The sequence below is a fragment of the Falco peregrinus genome, chromosome 4 (genome assembly GCF_023634155.1).
Source record: "Falco peregrinus isolate bFalPer1 chromosome 4, bFalPer1.pri, whole genome shotgun sequence".
NCBI lineage: Eukaryota > Metazoa > Chordata > Aves > Falconiformes > Falconidae > Falco > Falco peregrinus.
The window spans coordinates 96,275,000-96,291,685 of record NC_073724.1 but is presented as its reverse complement, the minus strand read 5'-3'; the positions used below and the strand labels follow the sequence as shown (position 1 = coordinate 96,291,685).

General features: G+C 35.2%; 1 protein-coding gene across 3 annotated transcripts in view; it reads left to right on the top strand.

Annotated features, from left to right (window-relative positions):
• The window catches only part of NBEA (neurobeachin), a 509,659-nt gene that overhangs the window by 89,751 nt on the left and 403,222 nt on the right, over positions 1-16,686 (top strand). For all 3 annotated transcript variants that reach the window (XM_027792046.2, XM_055802616.1, XM_005241160.4), the window contains exons 2-5: positions 2,815-3,046; positions 9,291-9,391; positions 9,625-9,720; positions 13,468-13,589. In XM_027792046.2, the coding sequence (XP_027647847.2) occupies positions 2,815-3,046; positions 9,291-9,391; positions 9,625-9,720; positions 13,468-13,589 (551 nt within the window). The remainder of the gene's footprint in view (positions 1-2,814; positions 3,047-9,290; positions 9,392-9,624; positions 9,721-13,467; positions 13,590-16,686) is intronic.

The window sequence follows — 16,686 nt, the reverse complement described above, 5'->3', positions numbered from 1 at the left end:
AAACCACCGTTAAGGGCAAATTTGGTGCATTTTAATGTTTTCTTTGGTGAAATAAGCAGTCACTGTGATGGACTGTAACTATCTTGCTGCCAAATGGACAAGTAAACTAGTTGTAGTACCTACTGGATAGTCCCTAGCTCAGTAGATGATTCTCCATGAAACCAGTTTTATTAACATTCAGTGTATTTTTTGATGCAGGTTCACTGTGATGTGGTATATATACAGCTTGTTTTTAATAGTGGTGAAACATCCCGTCACTTTAGACTGATACTGTGAGCTCTTTTTCAGTCTTTTAAATGTTACGGATTAGCAATTAATTTACATTAGCAAGCAAATACAGTTTGAATTATATTAGACTGTTGTGAATTATTTTAGTCTGTTTTAACCATTCTATGTTAGTTTATTAGTTTAAATTAGCAAGAATTTTACAGCGAATAATGTTTGAGAAAGGGGGATCAAACTGTATCAAACCTCTGTGTTCCAGCTGAGGTAGTACTAGTTTTTTCCTTGGTTGTAGGGCCATCTGCTGTCAAAAACAAGTGGGAGAATTGATCTCATCTTAATTGGGTATCTCTAAGTTGTATATCTAAATAGTATGATAGAACTGTTGAAGTTAGAATGGATCTCTGAATCTTCTCTGATCCAACCCTGCTGCACAAGCGGGGCCAACTAGAGCTGGTTGCCCAGGTCTGTGTCCACAGAACTTTTGAATGTGTCCAAGGATGGAGACTTCACAAACGCAATTTCTCATCCTGGATTTCCTGCATGGAAAGAAGTAGACACTTCCAGAAGGTGCTTGTTTTCATCTTAAGATATGCATCTGATAGAGTTTAATTGAATGTCTTCTACGGGTGCCTGTTTAACTTCTGTGTGTTTTTAACATAATCTCAGAGAGGCTCATCCAGGTGGAGAGATACCTGAAAAAACAACCACCCAGATTGCTGGTGAGGTGTGCACCAGTTACTGGTGTATTCAGAAACAGAAACTCCACCTGGGTTTCCTTAAAAGTGTGGTGTTTTCTTCTGTAAAACTATTTCATTCTAAAGAATGACTGTAGAAATACTGTGCTTCTAATTTGACCGTTTTATTGCCTGCCCTTGGTAGACATTATGTGTTTACCAAATATGCAGAAATGTGATATGCAGTCACAAGTTCTACACTAAAATACTGACCATAATTAGGATAATAGATTTATTTGAATGTAATTAAATGTGTCAGGAGAACTAAGGAGGTAGTCTGTTTATATATTTAATATATTAGAAGCTTTTATATTAGAAAATTATAATTAGCAATTAACTGATAGAGAAAAAATAATTTGTAAGTGGATGAAAAGTATGAATCAAGGTAGAAGCCGAAGCTAGTCACTGCTTGCTTGCATTAATTCTGTCTGAAGAAAGACTTTGAATATTTGGATAGGTTTAACCATCAAACAAAAGTTTGCGTAGTATTTCAGCTTGCTTCTTGTTTGGAATTTATTTTGAAGGAATACCAACTGCTTTTAAATAAGCTATGAAATAGCCTTCAATTAAAAGTGACTGTTGAAATTATACACTTATAAGAGATGAATTCTGTGAATATCTTGATTTAAAACATATTATTGCAATTTTATATAAAATGCTGAATCAAATAGAAAAGAATGTGTTGCAGAATAAATTTATTCTAAAATTATTTTTTTTTTGCCTTTTTGAGTTAGGTAATATATTTGCCGTTATTGAACTCAGTCCTAGTAACCTTGAAGAATTTTGAAAGCACCAGTGTTAGAGTAGGATGCATCAGAGTCAGGCTTTGTTTCCTTCAAAACTGAAAGAAATTCTGCCATTAAAAGGGTTTTGTGTTTTTAAACTAAGTTTCCTGTTCAGTTCAGTAAGGTGTTCTGAATTCATCTTTTTTAAGTTGTGCAAGTGACCAACTGAAGTTGGTGAGTTCCATTCCTCAAAGATATACTTGGTCTTGACAATATCTTTTGCAAATTTTTGCTAATGCTTTTTCTCCCCACCCCCTCTTAAAACCTGCCTGTTAGTTGTGCTATTTAACTGGAGCTCAGGACTTTGGGGTAGCATTTTACAAGTATCTGCATAGACAGGAGTCAGGCTGTAATTTCATCAGTACTGCTGTTAAATCAATTTTCGTCTGAGTGCCTGTTCCTCTCACAGTGCTGTCTGTCCCTTGCACCAGCAGTAGCTTTCCTTGGCCACACAATGAATTGATCTGTGGTATAATTAAGCAAGTTTTCCATGTCTGCATTGGTCCAGAGCAGATCACTGATCCTTCTTCTGAGCATGACTGCATGGCTGGGTGGGTGGTACAATGGAAAGGGCAGCAAGGTCTTGCAAACACCTAACTAAGGGCATATGTTGGTTTATATCAGGAGACAACATAGCAAAGTTATTTTCAGTGTCTTTATTTCTGAAAGGCGGATTTCTCTCCAGAGAACTGTGGGAAAGCCTCAATTGCTTTTGAGCTTTTCAGGTTCTGCAGCTTCTGCACTATGTCTCTCAGGGCCAGGTTACCACTTCAGTTACCTTACAGGAAGGAATATTTCAAGTATCTTCTGATTTTATGTTATGAAAGTGTTGTGTTCAACACTATGACAAAATTTTAAGGTAGTGTTTTATGATATGAGTGTATGTATTTTGTACAAGCTGTGTTTTACATAAAACGATTGTTAATTTGCTGTCTTACAGATCATAGCAGTGAGTTTATTAAAATTGCCTCTCTCATGCAATAAAAATTTGCTGTTGGTGACAACAAAAGTATGAAAGATACTAAACTATATATAACACATTGTAATGCTGTTCTTGCTTTCTTTTGTAGCTGGTTGGTGGCGAATTTGATCTAGAGATGAACTTTATAATCCAGGATGCAGAGAGCATCACGTGCATGTCAGAGCTTTTGGAGCACTGTGATGTAACGTGCCAAGCAGAAATCTGGAGTATGTTCACAGCAATTCTACGTAAAAGTGTCCGTAATTTACAGACTAGCACGGAAGTTGGCTTAATTGAACAGGTACTGCTGAAGATGAGTACTGTGGACGACATGATTGCAGGTATAAATTGCCAACTGATAAAATAATCATTGCATTCTTGAACTGTCAATGTTTTGCGATTACGGAAGGGTTTGGGATGTCTTGGTTTCTACTGAAAGTGATATTTTGGTTAGTACTGCTGTTGAGTCAGAAGTACTTTTTTATCAATTTCAGAAAAATTACAAATACGTATTCTTAGTTTAAAATATATGTAGATACATTGTTTAAAATAACTGCCTGTTAATTCACCTGAGAAGATAATGTTATCTTAGTGATAAAAAAGCTGTTCTGAACATAATTAAGAACAGTATCTTAGACTTAACTGTGAAAGTAATATTTTAGTTTTTAAGTGTGTTGACCATTTTGAATTATTCATATGTTAGAATTGTTATTTTGATCCACTTTAAACATAACCTATATCTGACAGCATATCAGAAATTATTCCTACCTTTGAATGCTGGACATTTGGATTATATTAAATGATATCTCATAATGTATAGCTGTGCTCTCTATAATATCTCTTTAGCTTTTATACTTGTGGGTTTTAATGTCCTATAAGTTTTTACAGCATAAAAAAGCCCAGCATACTTTGTTCACCTACTGAAAACAAGTGATGAAGTTGTTGCACAGCTAAGTTTTTCAGAGTACTTTTGAAGGAGTTTATGTTATTCCAGACTACATCCTTTCAGTAGTAGGGTACAGATAGTAATCCTGAATTATTTGGTTAGAGGAGCAGCTTTGGTTGCCATACTTAAATACGGCAGCTGGAAACTGCATAGTTATCTGCTTCTTATATTTCTTGGGGAGAAATTTAAGCCGATCAATATCTTTCAACTCAATATAAAAGTGGTTCTTAATTTTTATATAGTTTGGGACTGATAGGATACCTACATTGTGAGACATTTTTAAAAGATTGAAGCGCTTTGTCTTTCATAATTCCAAGATTTTAGCAGATGGTTTGATTCCTGACAAATATATAGGCTTTATGAAACAGTAAACCAGCAAGGATTTCAGACCAGAAACAAGAGGAGAGTAACAGCAGCATGAAAACTGGATTATTCAAGTTTTGGCTTTTTTTCAGTATAAAGGTATCTCTAATATTAAAGTATTTGAAGAAGCTACATTCTGTATTTCATAGCAAGCTTGTTCATTAGAAATGTATGTGTAAATGCTATAACCAGAAGTGTTATGCTAAATATTGTACTGCAAGATTCAGACAGAAGTATAACAGATCAATAGATTCACAAAAGCAATGATTTTCACCAAGGATGTTTTGTTCTGCAGGATTTGTAAATATGTCAGAATAGTATAAAGGCAAAGATATTGTTCTATTCCATGTTAAATATAAGGCATTAGCTGATTAAAACAAACATTTCTTTCTTGAAGTTTTTCAGTGTTTCATTCATGGAAATGTGCTTACATCAGTAATCATACCAATAAAGTTTTTTCCAGTTTGAGCTCCCCTAAATAGTACTTCTGTATGTGGTATATGTTACTGTAATTATGTCCCTATTAGAGAGAAATATTTAAAAATGCTTAGCTAATTGTAGAAGTCAGAAATAAAGTGTATAGGATCTGGCTTCTAGGAGCTTTTGGAAACTGAAAAATCAGTCTAAATTTACAACCATTAATATAAGACAGGGATAGTTCATTCATAAAAAAATTAATGGAGCCTCTGCCCCATTAATCTTTTTTCTGAGAGTGGTCACACAGTACTTCAGGAAAAGACCTGCAGAAAAAGCATCAGTAAGCTTACTCTTCCATATACTTACATGGACAAAGAGAGCACATAGTTAATTTAAAATCAACACTGAAAATTGGAATTCTGATGACATTTTAGCCCTGCAATGTGTGTCAAGTGATTTGAATAGTTTTCTGTATATCATGGGCAGGGATTTAACAAAGTCATGCTTTGTAGGGTCTTTTCTCTGATAACTGAAAATTTATGAGAATGTGGAGGGTTTTGATAATTATTTGAAAAGTCATGGAAGCAACAAAATTCATCATTTTGCTTTTATCCCTTGATTTCCGCAAGCACCTCACCACCCTTTTATAAATGGCAACAATGCTGGTAATAAGTCAGAAGTAATAAATTCGTTCGTGTAATAACTAGTTCAGTGGTGGGCACTTGAGATGACAAAATCAGAGACAATGAATGCACTATCTGTGTTCCCTAATCTGCTACGCAGACGTTGATGTCATTTGCCCTAAATATTATGAACTTTCCAAACCCAAAGAAAAAAGAACTTTTGCGGCAAAATTATTTTTAACATTCAGGGAGGATGTTATGAACAAGACCTGTGTTAGTGCTTAGTCCTAGGGAGTTAACTACCACTTTTTTTCCCAGAGCAGTTGCTGCTAATACTCTGTCAGCCTAATGTTTTGCATTTGACTTTTGTAATTTTTAAAGGGTACAGGTTTTCTGTTTTTTTATTTGGGTTGGGGGGGGGCGGGGGGGGAGGAGTTTGTTTTTAGGTCATCTCACTTGTTGCTTTGTGAAACACTGTGATTAGAACTAGGTAAGGTTTAAATAGATGAAACAGGCATAACCTTTGTTTTATGTTCTGACAGCAAGCTTTCAAGACCAGTTTAAGTCTGAAGCCACTGTCCTCTGGTTTCACGAAAGTAAGACAACAGCAAGTAAACATGTGCCCAACCTTTTGCAGTTAGAGCTTGTCTGTCTGTTTAGATGAAGACTGTCAGGTTCATGAGGTTTCTCAGCACTTTAAATTTCTCACTTCTTGAGATTTTTCAGATTCTGTGGTCAAGATTAAAAGCCAAATGGGATCATTGCCATTGTATTCCAATTTGCTTTCCAGAAGCATCACCTGTCAGAAGTCATCTTTGTACTGTGATGATGTTATTACTTGTGTAGGGGATGGTCAGCCATTTTATCAATGGTTAAGAGGAAAAGATTATTAAAATATTTGTATAGGTGATTAGTACGCTTTTTTAACAGCTGCACAGAATCTTCCTTGTGGGATTCAGTTTTCATAGTTCTCTATTTCCAGGTGATGAGTGGCGGAGCAGATCATCTGCTCCGAGACACTCTTTGGGATAGTGTGGCTGTAGTACCTGCAGAAAAGTCTGAACGGTGGATGAGAAGGTATCCTGAACTCATACAGAGTGGATATGTCTCCCTTGATCCCCATTTTATTGCCTGTGGTTCTGTTGTGATACTGTAGCTTGTTGTTCTAAAACAGCTGGAACTGAATTCTTAAGCACTGAAACAGTTCCTAGTTTTTAAGCAAAAATGTTAGGGTTTGGCTGCTCTGTCATTAATAGGCTGTTAACAAGTGTTTCGCTTTCAGCTGGTTCCATAAGAAAAACTGCAAAATGATGACATTCTCTATTGCCAGTCTGTAGAAATTAATTTACTTCACCTACAGAGTTAAAATTCAAAATTTCATGACAATCTTATTAAAAAATTAAGGAAACATGAGGGAAGTTTTCCTGAAGCTGGGTTTCCAATGCTGTTTAATATGTCTTCTAAAGCTTATGCCATCCCATTCATTTTAATATGTGCTCATTATTACTTGAGAGACAGGCAGGATCTTTTACCCTTGTTTTTTCCTATTAAATGACATAATAAAGCATTCCTTCAAGGTTTCTGTTTAATTTATAGATCATATGTAAACTGCTTAGTATGAAAGTAGTCAGGAGGTTCCATTAACAGAAATAAAACCTGTTGCATTCTATGCATTTTAGAAATGCATTAAAAATGAGAAACAGTGCCTGTTTTCTCCTTCTGGACTTAATATTATTTTATACAATCTTGTTTCTGAAATGAGATCATAGGTACCAGTTATATATGAGATCTTATTTAATGCAAAGAAATTAAGTAAACATCTTAAAAATTCAGTTGTAGTATGTTTTGTGAACTTTGTCCATTTATAGATGAGTGGATTATTAGGATTTATAAACCAGCTGTGGACTGACTCTTTTGTATGAGATTTCTAATAAGAATGGATAAAGTTATGTAATAGAGTACAGTTCTTTTGAAGTCTTATTAAACTGAAACAAGAAACAAACCTTCTTTAGAGGTGTTTACAGCAATAGCTTGAAGTGGCATTAAGTGCTTTGACTTCCACAGTTCTTTGCTTTCTCTTTACTTGTTATCTACTAGGCTTCAATCCTTCAGGTCTCTGTTTTACCCAGAGTTACGTTGTTAGGGAGCTTACATTTATTTCTCTCCATCAATGTTTTATTCATTTTTCTAACGCCTGTGAGTTATCAACATCTTCAGTAGAAATACGAAATTTTCTGTGCCACAGGGTAGTACAGGGCTATAACAATGAGACAAAGCAGCACATGTTCAGTGTTTTTAAAAACCTGCCAATCATTTCTGTGTTTGACTGTATTAGTTTACGCTTTTGTCATCTGTGTTTGAAGATTATTTTATTTAATGATGTTCTGATTTTCACCTAAGAACTTTGCTTCTATACAACAATTTCTCTATGTAAAAGAAGCGAAGTTTGAAGTAACTTAATGTAAAAAGCAAGTTAAAACTACAAATAAGAATTGGGAAATTCTCAGCCAGACTGGTGTTCTGGTGGTTGCTTGTGCTGATTTGCCTTTCAGCGTGTTGCTGTTCTCAATTTCTAATCACGTACGATATGTGCAATCACTGCCAGCTTCACACTGCAGGCTGGAGGCTGTGCAGCAAAGGGGGCAGATGCTTGTAGGTACCAGAGGAGGAGCTGAGTCATAGAATTCACCATCATAAAAGAAAAGGTGGTTTAGTTTTTGTAGTTTTATTTTGCTTTCTCTTAATAAATTCTGTCACAAATACAATGTAGCACTAATTTTAAAGGGGAGATTAAATAAACTCTTCCTTTAAAGAAAGGGGGGGGGGGGGGCGGAATCTATACCTGAACATTAGGAATATATTCAGATCTTATGGTGAAAATGTCTGCAAATTACAGTGTTCTTCTTTTGCTTTTCCTGACGTGCTTTTTCACTCACTGAACAGCTTACTGTGTCCTGTAAATTAAGTATTTCATTCTTCACACATGCCTTTTTCTTACTGAGGACCAGAGGTTGGATGCATAGTGGAACAAGTTAAATAGATATGATGGTTTTACTCAAAAACACATGTGCAGGGATTTGCAGAGAGAAAATTTATTTTAAAACAACATGTCAGCGTGAAATGTCCTTGAAAAGGAGGGATGCTTTTTAAGACTACTCTTTGACAGTACCTGTAAGAGTCATCCTTTCACTAATGAACAAGGAGAATATGTAGTCCTGCAAATAAGATATAAACTTATTCAGTTCTTCTACAAGTTTAACAGGGGGAATTTTCTGATTGTTGTGCAGATTGAAAAAGTTTACTAATGCTAATTCTATTGTGTCATAGCCTTTTTGTTTTGGAAACTGTGCTTCGCTGCTTGATCTCTGAATTAAATTTCTTATGCCACATCTGTGAAGATAAGCAAATTATTTTGCTTCCTACTAGAGGAAGTAGTAATTCTTAAGTAGTGTATATTTTATTCCAGAAGAAAGTGTGGGCTATAAGGTGAGGTCCAGCACCCCACAATTAAAGATCCAAGCACTAGCAGTAATTTTAAACCTGATATTCTCTGAAAAGCAGGCTATGTAATGCTATTACTTTAATAATTTATGGGGTTTGAGATGTTTTAATGAAAGCTGTATTACATAAATTCGTGAGCAATTTTGATCACTTCTTTTAGTTGTGGTCTTATTATTGCTTTCTCACTATGATTTTTTTTTTGAGGGTTTTTGTTTGTGGGTTGTTTGGGTTTTTTTTCCCCTGGCCTTTCATTTTGTTAAAAATTGGAAGCATTATCACTGTAGCAAAACTGTAGGAACCATACAGATTCTCAGTATAATGCACTGTGCTTAAGATAAAAAGTACTGTCAAGCATCTTTTAGATCAGAGGTTTTTGAAAAATGCTAACTTCAGAGGAATGAAGAAACACTTGTTCCAAAAGTGTGTAACAGAATGGAGCAAGCAGAAAGTTCACAATGTATGATGAATGTTGTAAAATGGGAAGAATTAATTCATCATAAATCTAATAAATACTTTGTTCAAAGTGTAATGCAAAATCTAAAACTGCATATGTAAATTTATTTCTGAAATAACTAAAACAGCAAGAATATGAAATCCTTTGTAAAATATTTAAGGCAACTAAGTTTGATTTTTAGAATTTGTGAGTACACCTACATTTAAAGGTATTAACTTTTTCAGCTTTTTTGTCAAAACAATGAAATTCAGAGTTCAGAATAACTTTATTTTCCTTTGAAGATCTTCTAGTTGATATGTTGGGGGTTCTTGCCAGCTACAGCATCACTGTCAAAGAGTTGAAGCTTTTGTTCAGCATGCTTCGAGGAGAAAATGGAATCTGGGTAAGCTGTGATCAGATAAAGCATTGTCATTCCATTAGAGCCTGAAGTTAACGTAAATTGTCTCCTGGGACATATAAACTTGAGTATTTGTTTTCATGTTGATTGAATGTATGAAGTATTTTTGCTAACTACTTTAATTTGCTGTGTTGTTTGAAAACCGTCCGGTTTCTGTTGTAGCCTAGAGAGTACAAAATGGTTGTATTGACTTTTGTGCAATTTCCTTGTTTTCACAGCCAAGACATGCGGTTAAACTATTATCAGTCCTCAATCAGATGCCGCAGAGACATGGGCCTGATACCTTTTTCAACTTCCCAGGCTGTAGTGCTGCAGTAAGTTTACAACCAAAATACTACAACTCGAGGATCAGATACATTTCTCCTCATTTGCATTTGCTTTCATTTGGTTTCAGAAATTCTTGAAAAGTAAGCAAGAGGGGAAATACATGCTTGAGTAGTGCAGACCTTGCCTTCCATAAGTTTGCAAGGTAGTTGTAGTGTTGAGAAGCTGCACTTGTAAGGACGGAATGTCAGCTAGGAGATTTTTGTCTGGGGAAGTTATCATAGAACTGAAAACTGAAAATTCCAAAGAACGGCATTATTTTATTTGAGTAACGTAATTGATGCTATATAGACCAGAGGCTTGAGGAAGAAAACAGGGATGAGCTTGTCCATGTCATCACAGTTTACAGTGGCAGCTGAGTCATAAGCTTTATTATAGCTTTTTGTCTGAAATCCATCAGCTGTTTCCTTTCCCTGAAGGCAGTGATTTAAATGCAGTCTTCTTTTGGCTTTACTATTTGAGATAACTTATGATGATGTAATTGTATTCCTTTCTGAACCTTCTCAAATAGACATTTTCTCTTCCATTCACTGCATGTATGTTCAGAAAAGCCCAAGAATAAATTCAAGTATTGTATACAGATCTATAAATGTGATTATTTAGGCAGTAAATACAAATGCTTACAAATAAGAAATCCAGATTTGAGGTTCGATTCCATTCTGGTATGGAATAGTATGTGCTTATGGTAGAACTTGAAATCTTTTAAGGGGAAGTAATCCTGAGATCCCTGTCTTTTCATGCCAGTCCGTGAAGGATGCTAGGAGCTTTTCTTGGGCTGTTCTGCTTTTACTTCCTCAATAGCATTGATAGTTGTATTCAAGCATAAACCACCACCTCCTGTTCTTTGTGAATACAGCTGTTGGTGTGGCAGATTGCATTAGGGAAATAAACTTGCTGAAAATCACTGTTTTTCACCTGGGTTATTTTTGGCTGGATCACTTCCTTGATCTTGTTTGATATTCAGCTGCACAAACAGATGTGTCAGCAAAATGCATAGGGCGGATTGTGTAAGGGATTAATTACTGAGTTTTGAAAGACACAGTTTAATTTGCTACTGCTAAATTAAAACCACAGTTAACCTCTCCTAAAAGTACATGCAGCAGCAAGACAGCTGTTGCAGAATATGAATGTCTATGATGACACATGCTGCTTTGACATTTCTGGGCTTCAGAGGCAAACCCTGATGAAATGTCTCTCTTAAATTTAATTTTGTATCAGAGCTTCAAGAAAAGTTCTGCAGGGGAAGAATTCCAAACATTTCTCCCTGTCCAAAGAGGTGCATCAATTACAGGAGCATAAAGATTTTCTGGATTGAAATGCACAATAAGCATTTCTCTTTCCTAGGTTAGGATCTTGTTTCACATCATTGACTGTGCACCTGTAAATCAAGAAATTTCAGTTTCAAATTTACATGTCTTGAGTAGTGCATGTTGGATTACATTGTGAAGTTCTGGAGAAAAATCATCCTCTCAAGTGGACCAAGGGCAATTACTTACAATGCGACCCAAACAACAAAGCACTGAATTAGGAGAAAGAGACTGGATATGACCTAGTTTACTGGCATTGAGTTCAGGTTTTCAGCTGTGATGCGCAGCAATGACATCAGACAGAGAAACAGCATAATATTTACTTGGCACAATAAATATCACATTGGCCCTCTTTAAAATTGGGTGCATTCTCCTCGTATAGCCAAGGCTTCAGTGGCAGTATGAAAAAGCCAAGAGTCTACTGATCTTGTCTACTGATAGAGCCAGTCTGCTGATCTGCTGGTGAGAGCTTTTCCCAGGCTCTTCCCAGTACTGTTACATCTGTGCTAGTCTGTGTAAGTAGCACAGGAGTCACCGCATTAGGAGACACCCTGTGGTGGAGGCAGTATTCCCAGGTGTTGTTCCTGTCTTTTCCTGTTTCAGGCAAGGAACTCCCTCTCAGGAGGCAGGAGCGATATCCCAAAAGTTCCTTGAAATGTTTTGTACTGAGCAGTTAGAACCAGGCTAGCAGCAGAAATGGTGTTACTACTTTTGTCTAGTCAAATGCTAGAATAATCTGAGCACGTTGCTGGATCTGATTCTAAAATTTACTGTGAGTTCCCCATCATTCTTACTTACCTATTTCTCTGCTCTTAAAACTTTCTCAGCAATTGCCTTGCATATAAAAATAATGAAAAGTCAGTCCCACTCTGTACTTGCTACATTGGCATAGAATCCTAGTGTGGTTATTCTGACTCTGTTGCCCAGAGACTAATGTCCATTCTCATTTTAAGCAATGAACGAGTTTGTTACGTTTCTTTGTAGTCTTCATTATGAATCTGGACAGGACACAATTTGAGCACTCCTGAGCACTTTCCAACTGTGACATTCTAAGCATCACAGAATCATGGAAGGGTTGATGTTGGAAGGGATCTCTGGAGGTCTTCTCGCCAGCTTACCTAGTCTGAAGCAGGGCAGCCTAGAGCAGGCTGCCCAGGACTGTGTCCAGATGACTTTTGAGCATCTTCAAGGATGGAGACTTCACAGCCTCTCTGGGCAACCTGTACCAGTGCTCAGTCAGTATCACTGATGGCTTTGATAAGAACCCAATGTCATCAGTACAAGGATTAACTAACTAGTCTTTATTATTTTGAAATGTGGTAAGAGTTAAAATGATCTTAATGAAACTGAAAAATATCAGTTAAATAAACTTAGAAATAACATGCTATTTTTATTTGTAAAAATATTTTCTTCTGGTTTGCATTCACATACAACTTATTTCAAGAAGCACTATTAAAGGCTGTTTATTCCTTAACTACTTTTGCATGAAATATTCTATATTTTGTCTGATGGAGGGAGAAAGAATTTATTGTAAGTAGTGCCTACTACAGTAATCTCTAAGTTACTACGACCATTTAAGTTCTTAGATTTTTTTTATATTACTTCAATTTTTGTATAGTTCTGATACTGAGGGGAAAAATATTTTATCTTTTATTGGTATTATAGAAAACACTTACTTTGTAAGTGACCTTGGAAGTTCATCTTGTCTGATTTCTTCTCTAACAAGTACCTAACTTCAAAGTTAGATCAGGTATTCAGGGTCTTGCCCAGGGATAGAGTTCTCTCAAAGCTCTTCAGTAGTCAGCCCACACAAAAAAAATGAATGAAAAAACAAATTTCTTCCCAGGCCATGCCTTACTATTAATGTGTTTAACTGAGTATGGGGGTAAAATTTTCAGTCTCTTACCTTACTAAGTGTGTATGGGAAAAAAAACCAACTGATAGTGCTCTTGAATGTCAGAAAACAACCTATTTTATACTGTAGCTTTAACAGTGAATCTCTCAACCAATATATCCCCAACCAACTTGGGATTCATTTGACCTTAATGTTTAACTCTATTGATAAGATGCATACTTACTGAAGGCTGAATTTATAGTTTAATTTCTGCAGAAGTCACTTTTCTGTTTTTTTCTCTTAATATTGCCTGTTCAAAAATTTGATTCCATGTCTTCTATTGGTACGATTTATGTAGTTAAAATGAAAGTATTTTAAAATAAATGGAAAACCAATGCATTTATTCAAAAGCACTATTTGAAAGGTGGGGTTTCTTTTATATATATTGTTCTTTAATATTGGAAAGTTAAAGCAGATCTGGAGGTCTAGAATGACAGGATTTTAGAGGGGCATTACCTTTAACAATACTTCTCAAAAAATTCATTTCTTCACTTGCTGTTTCCTTTTTCTCCACCCCCCACCCCACCCCCCTCCAGGCAATTGCATTGCCTCCTATTGCTAAGTGGCCTTATCAAAATGGATTTACTCTTAACACCTGGTTTCGTATGGATCCACTAAACAATATCAATGTAGATAAGGATAAACCCTATCTCTATTGGTAAGTAACTTATAATGCTGCAGTTATGGTTTGGTTTGGCTTCCTAATAACAGTTAATCTTTCCCATTGTTTTTAGTTTCTGACATACTTCCCCACCCCCCCACCCCCCCACCCCCATATATCTACAGATTTTAATGCTGCTTACTTTATACAAGCTCTTACAAAGTCTTCTGTCCTTTTTGCTTTGCAATTTATAAATTCATGGATGCAAGATATATGCTTTGTAGGTAAACCTTAAAATCTAGTGTGGTGATTTCTTTAGGAATTTTAAAATACATGATTTCTTAGAGCTGTAAACTGAGAAAATGTCATTGTATTTTCTGTTTGGTGTTTAAGATCCTTGGCTGATGTCAGTACTACAAAACAAATCTGTTATACTCAGAGGGCACTGTTTGCATGTTATCTAGAGGTTATAGAAAGTAGATCTGTGAATATAAAAATGGCTCACTGATCACCTGTTCCCAAAAGTGAAGCTATATTTCATAATACATTAGTCGCAGGACAGACAATTTTAGTTTACTTAGGTTTGCTGTTGTGATGAAAATAGAAATAAGTCACATCCTTAATAAAGTCCTCTGATACTTAGAAATTATACAATAATAGTAAAAATGTGTATTTTATTGGTCAATCATGAGAAAAGTTTTTTCAGAAGTTAATTGTATACTGCTGAAGTATGGTTGTCTTAGCTGAATTTAAAAAAAAGGAATTAGGAAAATAAGGAACCTTCTGTTGTGTCAGAGCATGCTGATATTTTCTTCAGAACTTCTTCGTTCTTTATGTGTTTGCTATTTAGTATGCTTACCTTTTCTCATATTCTTAAAGACTGTGTATCAGCTGTGCAGAAAGATGAGGGCTGAACATAAGCAAGATCTATCAAGTTATATCAGCTCAGGAAAACAAGAATAGCACCAGGAGGGATGTAACCAAAGTAACGTTTCTCACTTTGTAGTCATTTCAGGTAGTCTAAAGAGTAGTAGTTTTTAGTAATCAGCTGAGGAGAGGACCAGTAGATGGGGTCTCAGGAAGTTACTTGTACTATCAATACATAAAAATCTTACTATGCTTTTACTTGACAAACTAAAATAATTCATATTTTTTATGGAACAAATGTCTTCTTAAAAATAATTCAGGTTTATTCTGAAGAAAAAAAAAACTATACATTTTCTCTAAATTACCATCTGGTATAATGCTTTTCCATGTGTCCGTTTTCTGCTAAGTGCTAGAGTCATTTTACCATGGAGACCTTTTCAAGCTGTTGGCTATAGCTGTTTTTATTAGTATGATCTATATTTATTTTTTTTTTTTCAGTCTGTCAAGGACAGTAACAAATGCAATTATAGGACTGAACATGCATACAGGAATTTAACATGATAATTTGTTTCTTGGCCAGAATTTATGTTTCAAAATTGGCAATCTCAGGTGATGTATTTGATCTGAGAATTTTATACTGCCTCTGAACAGGAAAAGCATACTCCAAAGCTGCACAGCCTGTGATGCACGCTGCTTTCCTTATAGTTAGTAGTCTAGAAAGACCTTTAGCTTGAGTGATGTGATTCTTTCCGATTGCAATATGATGCAGAAGCAGCAATGGTATTAGGTTAGAATAACTTCAGATGCTTTATTATTTATTCTTACATATATTTTATGCTGTGATGTAGTTCTGATTTTTGTTATGATCTGATTACAATTCTAAGACTTTTGAGCATGTTTTTTAAACATATTTTTTGCATCAAAATAGTTTAAAATTCTTCATGTGTTAAGGTTTCCTCAATATTTATATTTGTGTCAGAGGGAATTTAATTCTGGTTCTGTTTTTACGTATATTGATTTAGAACTTTTCTTTAGCCTATATTCACTTTGCTACAAAGAAGTCGTATAGCTTAGAGTAATTGCTACGTGTATGTGTCTTCAATAAATGGAATTTTCCTTGAGTAGAGTTTGGTTTTGAACATGTCAATGAATAAACCCTGAAAAGCTGCCCTTTGAGTTATCAAAGAAGCCTGAATTTCTTCCTTCAAAAGAATTCTGGGTCTTACCTTAACATTATATGCTAAAGAAAGTTTGGGGTTTTTTTAATTAACATACTTCTTACTAGGTATAACCATTACATTTCCATATTTGCTTAAAAAAAAATCTCCACTGTCAGTATGATTTAGCTGTAGTAAGTTTATATAGTATCTGTTTATTAGATTGATTACAATAAAGAGTCTTGCAGAGTAAGAAAACTTTTTTTTTTTTCCTATGAGTTTATCTTTCCCCACGGTTGATGTGTGCTTTTCTTGGTTTTCATTTTTTTTTCTGTTTTCATAACCCAGAATATACCAAAATAATGTCTTCTCTATTTTGTTGTTACACCTTGGAAACCTTGAGAGAAAGTATAGCCCCAAAACATATGGAGTTTCAACTCTCTTATTGTAGTGCACTAAAGGATAACCTCTCTAGTATAAACATAGGTATTTTGCTACTTGCACAGACTCTTCAATTAATATTTGGGCACATTTGTGCTGAATTAATGGCTTATTGTCTGACACACACACATACTTGCACACACATAGCTTTAATCACAGTTCAGTGTCTCGCTTTCTTATATTACCTTGTGTTATGTATTATATGTAAAGGGAGAGTTTTTCTCAAGAGCAGGAAATAAGACTTCTGTGACTGACAAGGTGGAACTTGGCAAGTGCTTTGTATGAGCCACAGAAAGATGTCAGTCTTACAGAAATCAAATGCCAAAATTGGTTCTGTTTAAATATAATGTAAATGTAATACACGCAAGGGAAACTGAATATGCAACCTCAGAAGGAAATTAGGAACAATGCAAATTCTTGTCATTTTTACATGGTGGCTTAAACCAAGCCATAATTAATAAGTAGAAACAGGAAAAATATTCAAATTAAATCATTTATCTAAACTTCTTTACAGAGATTTTAGACTGCCACATGAAAAGTTCAGTCACACAAAACCACCACCAAAAGGAAGGTATCAAAGTAAAGATTTATTTTCTTTTAGTGTGCTTTTTGAGCATGTATATTTTCATGTTTAACTAGGTGAAAAATGTGTCATATTGATTAACTCTTTCTTCAGAGTTTCTTCTTGA